Source organism: Sturnira hondurensis, unplaced genomic scaffold (genome assembly GCF_014824575.4).
Source record: "Sturnira hondurensis isolate 20B ecotype Veracruz unplaced genomic scaffold, ASM1482457v3 Scaffold0022977, whole genome shotgun sequence".
NCBI lineage: Eukaryota > Metazoa > Chordata > Mammalia > Chiroptera > Phyllostomidae > Sturnira > Sturnira hondurensis.
In genome coordinates, this window is record NW_028095608.1 from 2,150,554 (window position 1) to 2,163,725 (window position 13,172).

At 47.8% G+C, this 13,172-nt stretch overlaps 1 protein-coding gene across 2 annotated transcripts in view; it reads left to right on the plus strand.

Annotated features, from left to right (window-relative positions):
* The window catches only part of ACTN2 (actinin alpha 2), a 64,719-nt gene that overhangs the window by 25,458 nt on the left and 26,089 nt on the right, over nucleotides 1-13,172 (plus strand). Inside the window, exons 3-7 of one of the 2 annotated variants that reach the window (XM_037037353.1) lie at nucleotides 228-347; nucleotides 1,615-1,701; nucleotides 5,544-5,631; nucleotides 7,236-7,314; nucleotides 10,282-10,363. In XM_037037353.1, the coding sequence (XP_036893248.1) occupies nucleotides 228-347; nucleotides 1,615-1,701; nucleotides 5,544-5,631; nucleotides 7,236-7,314; nucleotides 10,282-10,363 (456 nt within the window). Of the gene's footprint in view, nucleotides 1-227; nucleotides 348-1,614; nucleotides 1,702-5,543; nucleotides 5,632-7,235; nucleotides 7,315-10,281; nucleotides 10,364-13,172 lie in introns of those variants that run through there. The other variant, XM_037037354.1, reaches the window with a different exon arrangement.

Sequence of the window (13,172 nt, forward strand, 5' to 3'; positions counted from 1 at the left end):
TAGTAACATGGCTCCCTACTGGTCTGTCTGCTCTTGGGAGTTTTGGTTAATGTTCCCTCTGTACTTTGAGAAGCCAGGGGCACATCAGAAACAGGAGACAGGTACCCATTTCCATGAAGGAGAGCATGACTCTGAACTTTGACATTTCGATTCCACATCCCGGGAGGTGAGGGTTGGGGGAGGGCAAGTACTTTCTCTGCCTACACCCATCTGTTTTCATCTGACAGGGGAAAGGCTGCCCAAACCTGACCGAGGAAAAATGCGATTCCACAAAATTGCCAATGTCAACAAAGCCTTGGATTACATAGCCAGCAAAGGCGTGAAGCTGGTGTCCATCGGGGCCGAAGGTGAGCTGTGACAGGAATGGCCTGACACCGCACTGGCTGGCCTCACAGTGGCTCTGGGCCCCAGGGTTCCCGGGTGGGTCAGGCTCCTGCTGGCTCTGAGCACAGACGGATGAGAGCAGGTGGTGCCGTGAATGGCCAGCCAGGCTCCAGGATTGTTTGCAAAGAACGGTCTATTATCATGCTCTCCACTCCAAATCTGTTATAGGAGTGAGAAAGAACATATGCGTCCCATCGGCTCTCGGTGAGAACTCATGACTGAGAAAGAGTGTCCTCTTCCTTCTCTGTGGGGCCCTGGGAGTCCCTGCCTGCCACTGTACACAGCTAACCCATGAACCTGCCAGTGGGGGCTGGAAGACGGACCAGGGTGACGATGAGGTGGAATTCTCTGTGTTTCATTACAGTGGTCCCCCCATGTCGGCTGTTTTTCTTTCCATGGTTTCCATTACCCATAGTCAACCATAGGCCAAAGATAGTAAATGGAAAATTCCAGAAATAGATGGTACCTAAGTTTTTAAATTGTGCACTACTCTGAGTAGTGTGATCAAATCTTGGCCTGCCCCACTCCGTCCTGGGATGTGAGTCCCCCCTTTGTCCCTCGGTTCCACGCTGCGTGTGCTCCTCGCCCATTCACCACTTCGTAGCCCAGCGGATATTGGATCCTCTGTGGTGATATCTGGGGCTTGTGTTCAAGTCACTGTGACTTTCTTAATCGTGGCCCCAGAGCAGGGAGCAGTGGGGCTGTCACTACCGATACGCCAAAGTCCTTAAACTTGGTGTATACCGATACTTGGCACTACCGATGCGCCAAAGAAGAAGTCTCGTGTGCTTCCTTTAGGTGAGCAGGTGTGTGGGTGTAGGAAAAACACAGTATGTACTCGGTTCAGTGCTGTCCTTGGTGTCAGGCATCCACTGGGGGTCTTGGAATGTACCCCCTGAGGATGAGGGGATACAACCGCATTTCGAACCTTAGCTCACCTAGTCCTTAAACTTGGGAAACTCGTGGGTTGTTTTCACTGGTTATGCATATGCGAGATTTGTGCTTGTTATTAACTCAGAATCCATTTAAACAGGAGACCTTTGGTTATGAGTGTCATGTTTGTAACTAGACACACTGCGACACTTATGAAAACATTAAGCTGTCTTTCCGTATATATTTTTTCCAGTAGCTCTGAAGTCAACACTTACGGGAAACGTAACTTACAGGAAAGTGTTGTGTACGGCATATGGTATCTTCACACTAATTTGCTGTTGGTTTTCCTCCCTAAAGAGATCGTCGATGGCAACGTGAAGATGACCCTGGGCATGATCTGGACCATCATCCTCCGCTTTGCTATTCAGGACATCTCAGTTGAAGGTGAGGGACACGGTGAAAAATCTGACTGTATTAAGAGACACAGAGTGACGTGTAAACTGAGCTTGCAAACTCTAATTTCCACGTTTTATGGAACGTAGTTATACAACTGAACAGTCACTTCTGGGACTGATGAAAGATCTGCAAACTGGCCCTTCACAGCTTCCCCTTTGGGTGGGGACGACCCCGGCCCTGCGGTCCCAGTCCTGGGGGGCAGAGCCACTTTGGAAGAGATAAGCGCCGGTTCCAAACAGAAGTTGCTTTTTTTAGATGGACACCTTTTTGAGCATCTTTATTGCTTAATATACTAGTACATTCACAAGTGGAACAGAATTGTGTAGATTCACGGCTGAGACACTGATTTTCAGGTGCAGAACCTGATTAAGTGAAATCCAAGTTTGTTCATTATTCTTCCTTCCTCCCCTCCTTCTTTCCTTCCTTACAGTAGTTCCAGTGCTTGGTGCTACAAGTGAGGGTGGAAATCTTTAGTCTTACGTCCACTGTACTCCTAAATATTTCTGATGAATTCAGCACTGTTGAAAATGGTGAAATTGACCTTCTTAAAATTAGAATATTTCATATGAAGGTCTCAAGTTACAGAACATACAGCTGAACATATTGAAGGGTGGTTTGAATCATCCACTCAGCCGGCTCTGACTTTGTCACTTAGCAGATAACCAGGTACCTGGATGGTGAGGGTGGGGCCATCATTTGTAACTCTGCCTAGGACCAAGGACCCTCTGACACTGCTCTTTTTAAGGGATTTTAGTTACTAACCAAACAACAAATAATGAAAATCAGCAATTTGCCACCTACTGTTTACCAGATGACGTGAAGCCTATAATACTTGCCCTTACAGAGTTTCTGATGCACTTAGGTTATTCCCAAACAGCACCGAAACTCCACTTATATCACCTGAAAAGCAAAGATGTGAGGGTATTAGCACCTCCATAATTCAGTCTCCACCAGATAGAATTAATAAATACTTTAAATTGGAAAACTTCGGACGATGTACGTTTATTAACGTACACTGCTTTCATGCTATTGAAAATAACAAGATGCTTCTTAAAAGTTCCTGCTTCATTAAAAAAGAGTAACTTATAATCACTTTATAAATTTGATATACTTCTAAATTTAAACACTTAAACAGTTGAACCTACTTCAAAGAACAAATGCCAATTTAAAAAATCTTGTTCATACTACTGCCTGTGTTAGAATAGCAGATCCTTTTTTACAGAGGTGAACTTGACCTTGGGTTTTTTCTGATTGGCTACATATTTCAAATTGTGGTGATATGATTTGAAAACTTAATTCTGGTTCAGGTGTAGCTATGAATGGTATATTATCTGTTAGAGAGTTTCCCCCAAATTATTACTAATAATTAATCAAACCACAGTATTTTGTGAATGATCATGATATACAGATATATTAACCTGCTTTTCAGAAGCTGCTGAAATTAAACACTCAACAGTGATCATTTCATTAGCAAAGTGCCTAAAACTCTTGAATCAGCTTTCAGTGTCCAACACAGCAGATGACGTTAGTTTGCTAACTTATGTTTTTACTCTTTTCACTTTATGAAGTCATTCCTTAACAACCTCACTTAACTTCTGCAAGTCGGTAATAAAATCATTTAATTGGTTTCAATGATGCATATTATGTAGACAGAGACACTGTTACCACTTGATTCTTTGAGGAGCCAGTCTCCTCCACGAGTGGGGGGCCTTGTCCCAGAGGCGAGCTCGAGGTGAACGTTTCGGCTGGTGAGGGCGGTCAGGTGCACGTGCGGGGGTTCCCGGTGCGTCACGCTCACCATGGAATGACAGATGACACGACCTGTTCATCACGTGCTCTTACACCCGCAGTCAGGGTTTGGTGTGTGGACGTGTGTGTGCCAAGTGGCCATGTTGCAGGTTTCACCTGCACCCGCGGGCAGTGGGGTGTCCCCCGGGCAGGGGGACAGGTCTGTTGACGTTCACTGAAAACCTGGACGTGGACTTGGAAGAGAGTCAGCTTCGACTGGAGCTGCCAGTCAAATGGGGAGAGAAACTTGTTCCACGGTGAGAGCCTCAGGGTGGTCAGGGCCGTCAGACAGGAAGAAATTAGGTGAAACTCACTGACTTGTGAGTCTAAACTTCGGTAGCAGTGATAAGATTTTATGGATCTGCTTCACATCTGTGTCTTTCCTAACATCATTTCCATTTAAACTGTAAAAATATAGTTTTATTTCCCCTTGCTGTGCTTTTTCTTATTAATTATATTGGGCAGAACTCAAAGGCAGGCAGTTGTATATAGCAAATCAACTAGGCATGGAGTTTCATATTTCAACACCTATACCAGTTCATATATTAATAAAGTCTTCATCTTTTTTATTAACAAGAATTTGCTAGGCAAGAGACATGAATACAAATCATTGAAATTATTCCTATAGCACATGAAACTTTGGGAGTGTATTTATTTCAACTGGGTTATGGGTCAGAGAAAAATCTGAACTAGAAAGACAATTTAGATAAAAAATGATGGAATATTTATTTGGATTTGGAAAAATTGACTAGAAGCCCCTACTAATGTGAAAGAGAGTCTATGTGTTCACAAGGATTCTCCAAACTGGTAGAACTCAACCAGGAGTAGAACCCTGGGTTCTAGCCGTGGCTTGGAGGAGCGCTGGGTGTGTGCAGCTGTGGGCGCCCAGAGGCAGCGGCTGGGGCGGTGTCTCATGGAGCGGCTTCCGCAGCAGAAACTTCTCTTCTCGAAGCCCTGGGGGCCAAGTCCAACATCAGGTTCCAGCACAGTTTCTGCTGAAGGCCCTCTACGGGCCTGTGGACGGCTGCCTCCTTGCTGTGTCCTCACAGAGCAGACAGACAGGACATGCGTGCGTGTGTACTCTGATGTCTCTTCTTTGAAGGCCACTAATCCCATCGTGAGGGCCCCATCCTCGTGACCTCATCCCACCCTGTTGCCTCCCAGAGGCTATATCTCCAAACACCATCACACTGGGAGTTAGGGCTCGAAAACATGGATCTGGGGGACACAGATATTCAGTCCACACGGAGGTGCACGAGAGTTGTTGGAGAAGTATCTGTGCAGGGTGAAGAGGGAGAGCAGGCGATGGCAGAGAGAGCCTTCAGGCCAAAACCCTGGCTGACCCCTGTGCAGGAGGAGGGCAGGCAGGCCGGGAACAAAGAGCCCTGTTCTGCAGTGCCATCCCCAGGCCAGTGGGGCGTCCTTAAGCCTTAGTCGCTCTTAGAGGAGTCCCCCACTCAGCAGGAAGGTGCCCTCTCTTGCTGATCTGTGTCTGGAGCTGCCTGAAGAAGTGTTGGGAGGGCAGGGAGGGGCAGCTGGGACTGCAGTGCCGCCCTGCGCCCAGGCAGCGGACGTCCCCCAGCTCAGCTTCCTGGTGCCCTGGGGCTGGGTGTGGGTCATCTAGTTGCTCAAAACTCAAATTTACCAATAAAAATCTTTAAGTATTATAAAATCTGTGGGTAAGGGTATACATTTTAGACATAGTGGCCTCTGTGGATTTCATTTACCAAAGAATGTGAATTATAAATGAGGTGAATGACAGTTAAGTCAGGAACTATATACGTTTTTATATTTTCACATGAAAGGTAAGTTTCATGTGTTCTATGTCATAACTTGCATTCGTTCCTACATGTGTCCTTTTTGAGTCCCTAAGTGTCCTCAGAAGTTGGTCACTGGGCCCAGGGCTCCAGCTGCCGTCCTCCTGCAGAAGCTAAGGGAAGAGAAGGCGTGGGAGGCCTGGGCCCCCTGGCAGTGTGGCTGACGTAGCGCGAGTGAAGTGGTAAGTGTGTCCCTGCAGACACTTTTCTTGGCTGTCATTCCAGAAACCTCTGCCAAGGAAGGCCTGCTGCTGTGGTGCCAGAGGAAGACCGCTCCTTACAGAAACGTCAACATTCAGAACTTCCACACCAGGTGGGCACGCCGGGCCTCCCCTCCTCGCTGGGATCCCGATGGCCCGGACCATGTGCATTCACACTCACGTTTTTGCTTCCTGCCTGAGAGGCCTGTGTGTTTGTAGCAGGACCACGGCTATCGGGTTTTTCATTCTCAGGGTTTCTCAGGGAAGGCGTGGTTAAGATGAGGGTTGCTGGTGAGACAGCTCTGTGTTTGAGTTTGACGTGGCGCCAGACTGGGCCTTCAGAAGGTGAGGGTGTAGGAAGCCGCCTTCTCTGGAGCTCACCTGGCATTGGGAGGTGGCGGCAGGGATTGCTCCTTAGTGGGGGGAGAGACCATAGCAGAGTCCAAGGTCCCCGGGGCCCACCCCACCCTGTCCCATCTGCCTCAGATCAGCTTCGTGCACTGAGATTTAGGAGCAATAGGAGAATTGTGTTTGAAAAATTGTAGAAAACTGGACGGAGATCCGGACGAGTCTGAGACCACAGTCTCGTCCCTTGCTTTGGTCTCTTTCCTCAGTGCAGATCTTCTGTGGCTCTTAGGTGTGAGTGCTTCAGTGTCTCACCCTCTGTATGGTGGTCAGCCTGAAAATACACGGAGAATCAGAGAGGTGGAGGATGAGCCCGAGACACAGGAAAACCTGGGGAGGTTCCTCTGGGCCCACAGACACTGTTAGAACATCTGCCAGGTGCCTGGCCCGGAGTGACCTCGAGCTGCAGAGGTGGCCCTGCACGCACTCTGAGGAGGGTGGGGCCAGGGCCAGGGCCAGGGCCAGGGCCAGGGCCCGGGCCCGAGGCCCCAGACGAGCTTCCCATGCACTTTCCTTCTCTTCTCCTGCTGAGAGTGGCCCAAGCACTGTGGCGGTGTGGCTCCAGCTCCGTTCCCCTGGCCCTTTGAGGAGCAGACACCCGCCCCAGCTGTCAGGGGACCCTCTGGTCACCCCGGCCTATGCCGTGGCTGGGAATGGGTAGGGCTGGTGTCTGAGAGGAGCAGACTGACACTCATGTCCTCTCTGCTGAGTCTCTTACATACCTGCATGTCTTTGCCCTTTTAAAAAAATTTCATTGCAAGGAAAGACAGTGGCTACCTGAGAACTAAGAGTGGCCCTGAGGGGTGTGAGAACTCACGGTGGGATGTGTGTGCTGGGCATTTGAGGTTGGCATCCTTGTGCAGGGCGAGTGGGCTGACTCTGGGTCCAGAAGGGAGATGGGAGGGGGCAATGGGGAATGGAGGGGCAGTGGCAGAAGAGGACAGCAGGACAGCTACCGAGAGACATCTTCCCTCTGGTCACTTCCAGTACTCCCAGCACTGAACCTGACTGGGGGAGGGTGACTGGGAGGAGGCCCAGCCGTGGTGGGGGGGGGCCTGAAGTTGAAGGTGGGAAGCGGACATCAAGGGGGTGGCAGTCCTTGGTGACCCCAGGAAGAAAAGGGGTGTTCAAGGAAGGGGCACAAGGCCACAGGGTGGGAAGGGCAGGAGGTCTGGGGGCCTTTTGTGCATGAAGCCAGACCGAAAGCAGTCAGGGGCCGTTTGGCCTGAATTTTAGGCCACCGCCTGAGCAGTGCGGCCCCTGTGGCTTTCTCTGCACTAACTCGTGTCCCGTTCTTCCTGATGTGGCGCAGCTGGAAGGATGGCCTGGGACTCTGTGCGCTCATCCACCGGCACCGGCCTGACCTCATTGACTACTCAAAGCTGAACAAGGTGGCTGGGCCCGCATGTCTGATCTGCCTGCCCCGCCCCCCGCGCCCCTGCATGTGGTCCCGAAATGAGCACATCAGCACTGAGCTCCTCCAGCCCCCGGGCAGCCCCAGGCCGGGCTCACCAAATGCGGGCAGGGCAGCCGAGAAGCTCCCGTTACCACGAGGACAGGACAGCCCCAAGCCAGTCACCCGTTTTGCCTCCATTAAGCCACTGTTGATTGGGCTTGACTTTTACCGTGAGGCTTTGTGCATGTTTGTTAGAGATGTTGCATTCCTACCCTGAATATGAGACGGGGACAGCAGGACAGCCGCCAAGAGGTGTTTTTGGCAGCAACGCTGCGCGAAGTGTATGTTTTGGCGCTGGGGGCTGAGGTTCAGGCCCTCCCGGCCGTCTCGCTCCAGACCCTTTGCCTTTTCCGAAGGCCTGAGTTGCAGACTAATCCACCCAGAACTGATTAACGTGTCACACAGAGGCGTTTCTTAATGATCTTGCTGTCGATGCAGATATTAGTTGCAACTTCAGAAAGAAGGTTGAGGATTTGGCAGGGGGCTTTGCTTGCTTCAGAAAACTCAATTTAGGAAATCTTAATTCTCCCTTTAGGCTTAAACTTCAGTGTGCTTAAGTAGTCTTTGAATTCTTCCTTTGAAAGAAGTGTAAAAATGTAATCTGTGCTGGAAAAAAGGAATCTGTGCCCATCCACCCATGGTGGACAGTCTCTGCTGCCCTAGAAGTAATGTTGTGAAAGGTGTAAGCCCGAGGGCGCCCCTCTCCCTGGCCACCGTGGTCCCCCACTGCAGTCTCCCATGGGACTGTCAGGGCCCAGGTCTTTGTCGCTGGTGTGCTTAGCTGTCCCCTCACATTGCAGTGCATGCTGCCCTCACCTGCGTGGCGTGCATGGTTGCTGGCAGCGCCCTGGCTGTCTCCACGTGTTAGCGGTCACCCACTCACGACCACGCCTAAGCCTCGTGCCACCGCTCTGTGCTGGAAGGAGGTGGCCTAAGGGAACAGAGTCACTGGAGTTTCTCAACTTTTCAAAGTGTGTATTTTATCCCTGAGCTTTTGGAATGTTTCATACATACAGACAGTGTATAAATTGTATCCATTAATCTTTATTTCATTTGCAAAATGAGGGGACTGTACTAGACACACAGACCTAGGTTCACTAGCAGTTTATAGTCAGTTTTTATTACAAAAGGTGAACAGACCTATGCTACTTGGCCATCTGTGATGGGTAAAAAAATGATAACAGTAGCAGCTAATGCTTATATAGCTCTAGATAAGACATTGTTATAAATAAATGCATACGCGTTTATCATATATGTATGCATGTATTTATGTGTGTGGTCTATAACATAGTAATGTACTTATACACATATACATTCATATTGATGCATATTAATAAGTACTACATGTATATTACACATATTAATTTAATCTTCATATGTACAGCAAAATATAATCTACTGTACATATGAACTAGGCATTATTATTATTAGCCCGGTTTTACAGATGAGGGAAGTGAAGAATTCAGTAATCTGCCCTAGGTCACATGGCCAGGTGCCGAGCCAACAAAATGCTTCATTGCCACACGGTCTCTGTGAGCGACAGTCTAAGTGAGGGGACTCCCACAGCCTCAGAGTCACTCCTCTCCGTTTTTAATGCTGAAGTTCTTCTCATATATCAAAAGCAAAAAGAAGGACAGCTTTGCTCGGCACCATGGCTTTGTGAACATTTGCGTGAAGCGGCCGGTGGGACTCCCTGTTTGGCGTGGCTGCTTTCTGTGTGGTGGTCCTGGTCTCGGTCTAACAACGCCTGGTCGAAGTAGCTTTTTGCCTGAGATAAGTAGGTGTTCTGCGAGGCAGGAAGCTTACTTTGGCTTCTTCCCTGAATGCTCTGACTGTGTTTTTGAAGCCTGCACTTTTGAAATGTTTAACCATATTCAAATGAATATGCTCATTGCAAAGCATGGCCGTTTCTAACATGTTTAAATGGCTTTGATGTTAAAATTCATCAGAGCCAATCCTGGACTAACACTGCTTTTCATTTTGATTTCTCTTTCTTACGCCCCCTCCCTATCCTAGATTCATAGTGTTCAATCTCTCTAATGGGTCAAAACAAGAGATGTAAATTCTTTTGACTTTTCAGTATTTCACTTCTACACCTTTGGTTAGATTTCTTTTGTTGCATTATATACAGGGTCTGGCACAAATAACACCCCCTTTTTATTACAAAATCTTTTATTATAAAATCCTAAGCACATAATTCTGTAACATAACAATATCACACTCAAGCACACCATATGACATTTTAGGTGAAATGTTCAAATCAAACCTATAAATTATTACACCCATATTACTACCCTAGCAACCACACTCAAGCAAGCCTTACTTCTGCCGGACCCTGTATATATAATCAGGTTTTACAGTGTAAGAGAAATGTAATCTTAAGAAGAAAACTTTCTTCACAGTTTTCATTTGCAATTTCAGGTCTTTGTAATTTCTTCTTATCTCTGACATGCAGAAACATGATTTTGCTCTTTGAGCCATTTGGTAACATTCATCGTGAGCGGGCACTCCCCTGGCGGTGGCTTCCTTCTCTTTGTCCCTTCCCTCTCTCACATTTAAAACCAGGGTGTCGGACTGATTCTCCGTGATCACCTTCCAGATCCTGCCCAGAGAAAACACCCAACCACGTTCCTCCCACCTGCAAGGCCTTTGTTCTCTTGAAACTTGGCTCCCATTTTATGAATTGCATGGTGCATGGATTGTGTGGTTTTTGTATCATTTTTGACATTCTCCTAAATGTTCAGAGTGATTGGGAAGAGAGAAGAAGAGAACTCACTTAGACTATTGCAGTTTTGTGTGTCAGGGAAGCTCTCCTCCCAAAGTGAGGTATAGAGAAGACATTATCTACATGTCTTGTTCAAAAGTGCATTTAAAAAAACTGATGATGCTGTTTTTCGTGCAGGATGACCCAATAGGCAATATTAACTTGGCCATGGAAATCGCAGAGAAGCATCTGGATATTCCCAAAATGTTGGATGCTGAAGGTGAGGCGAACTGTGTTACTGACTCGCATAAAATCTGGGCTGCATGTGGTGGCCACGCACGGGGCTGGCAGGACTTCCCAGTCAGGCCACGTCGGAAGCACTTTGGATTCCTTAGGGAGTATTAGGGGGTTTCCTCTGTAGCTCATTCATAAATTATTTTAAAAAATTCTGCACACCACACACACACACACACACACACACACACACGAGCCAGCAAAACTATGGTGAAAGGATTTGGTAAAATGTTCAGCTTTGACCAAACAACAGGATGCTTTAGTTTGTGGTTTTCAAAGAAAAAGTTCATGTTTTAATTCAACAAACTGAATTTTCTTACCACATCGAGACAATTTTAGTAAATAAATTTTCTTGTAAAGTGCTTAAGACTCCACAAAGAAAAAGTCCTTCCTTCCAACTGGAAGATATGGAATGAAAATGTAGATCGGACTTTGATTGGTCTAAGTTAAATTTTGTTTAGTTAGATCTGAAAGAACTTCTAAATACTCTGCAGTTTAGCATCGTTCCTGCAGGGAACGATGTGCCTTTTGTGCCCTTTATACACGTGCATTTGTGAGCTGTGCCTACGGCACTCCCTTCAAAGCACTGATGGAGAACATCCATTCAGTTCACTCATCACTCAGCAGACACTGACTGCACACTTACTGTTAACAGGACCCTGGGTACCGCAGGGCATAATGAGATGTGTAAGGTGGGGTCCTGACGTCCAGGAACCTCTGTCACTGTGTTTGTTGTGAGTGTTATTTCCGAACGGTCCATTACTTCCACTACTTGTGTTGCTTGGAAAAGCAAAGAACTCAATTATAGTCAATGGTCCGTCCATCTTCGGTTCCTCCTCATTTTTGGTGATTGTATTATGGTTGCTAACAAATTACCAAAAACTGGGTAGCTTAAAACAACAGAAATTTATTCTCTTACACTTCTAACCCAAGGGATTAGCAGGGCCACACTCCCAGCAAAGCCTTAGGAGAGCATCCTTCCTGGCTTCTTACAGCTCCGTGAAGCCCTAGGCCTCACCCAGCCTGTGGTGGCTTCACTTGGTCTCTCTCTCTACGTGGCCATCTTCCCTCTGTGCCTGTCCCTGTGTCTCCTTCCCTCTTCTTGTAAGGACACTCATCACAATGGACTAAGAGCCCACCCTGCTCCAGCATGACCTTGTCTTAACCTGTATATCTGCAGATCAGGTCATGTTCGCAGGAACTGGGGGTAGGACTTCCCCGTAACTTTTGGGAGATGTAACATTGATCTTTCCACTAGGATTCTAACTTTACCTACTTATTAATTTAACCATTATCAAACACCTGTGTTATTGGTGTTAACACTTGAGCACACCCTTCAGAGTTCTACTTACAGTTTCTTCACAACTCTTCAGAGGGAGAAAATAAAACCATGAGCTAGCACCGAGACAAGTTCCTGTCGCTGTTTCTCCATCTGTCCTCCCTAAGTTTGGGCTTGCGTGGTCTCCCCTTTGGTCTTGCCATACAGTAGACAACTACCCAGAGTCCCAGTTAATGGCTGAGATACCAAAGTGAGGACAAAGCTGGTGTCCTGAGTGCATGCATCTCACAGTTCACCCGTGCCTCCCTGACACTCTGCTGTTGGGGGAGCCAGGATCTGTCGCGCTCAGTGCTTTCAGTTCCCCCCGGTCCCCTGGTTTCCCCCTGGTTGGGGCACACATCTGCTCCATTTATCCTTTGCTCTTGATGGGATGTTTCCTCCTCCCTGTGACACACCCCAATCTTCCACTTTTTTTCTTTATCCTTCCTTTTGAATGGTTTTAAGAAAGCCTTACAAACTATGCTAATTCCTTTGTGGAGTAATTTCTCATAAGGATCTTCTGACCAACCGGGGTGTCGGGACACTGGGATGTACCTGCCAACCCAGCAGATGCCCCCACATCAGCCTTCGTACCTGGGACCAACGCGCACACTTACATCAGCACAGCATCACGCTGACTTGTCTTATGCCTGCCACCTTTCATTGTCACGTTGTGCCCTGGTCCCCTTCTCAGATCACTGGCTCCACCTGCTGCTGTTGACCTGAACCCCCGGTTGGAATTTTCTGGTGGTTAATTGGAACTGTAACCTGAGGCAAAAACTGGAGAAATGCTTCCTCATCCTATCTTTACATTTTAGAAGCTTATGACTGTTGCTTCCCAGTTTTCCTCCACAGACTGTTTTTGAGGTGGGCACAAGGTTCAGACGTGTAGGTGGACCTGTCCTTTGTGGGCTTTCAGAGGGTCTTGGCTGGCCCCGGCCTGCTATGTGCCCAGTGACAGACATCTCTGGGACTGTCAATTCCTTGATTCCTTGTCAGTTCTCAGAAGTACACAGAGGAGTGACTAGGCAGGTGTGACTTCTTTGGTTTGAAGTTTTCCCAACATAAATGAGTAGGGAGACAGGGAAGATTCGTTGCTCTGACTCCTCTGAGGCAGCTCAGCAGGAGCCCAGGGGTGTGAAACATCAGAGCGGTGGCCTTGTTTCCGCCACACGGACTCAGTAAACCTGGCCAGACCTGATGGGCGAGCCATAGCAACTCACATCTCCTGTCACCGTCATGCTATTGTGGTGCACAGGGGTGAGGACATCAAACTTGAGTCACCGCTCACCTTCACCTTGTGGGTCTTCATTTCCTTTCAGTTGTTTTTTTCTCTTTTCCCCTCTCCTGTGAGTAAGGAGACCCGTCTGGTTCTGAGGAGGCAGTTGTGTGTTTTTTTAAGTCTAGTTTTCTTTGAAACTTTCTTTCTGTCTGTGTACCAGTATGCCGTTCATGTTTGTTTTCCAGAAGATTCCAC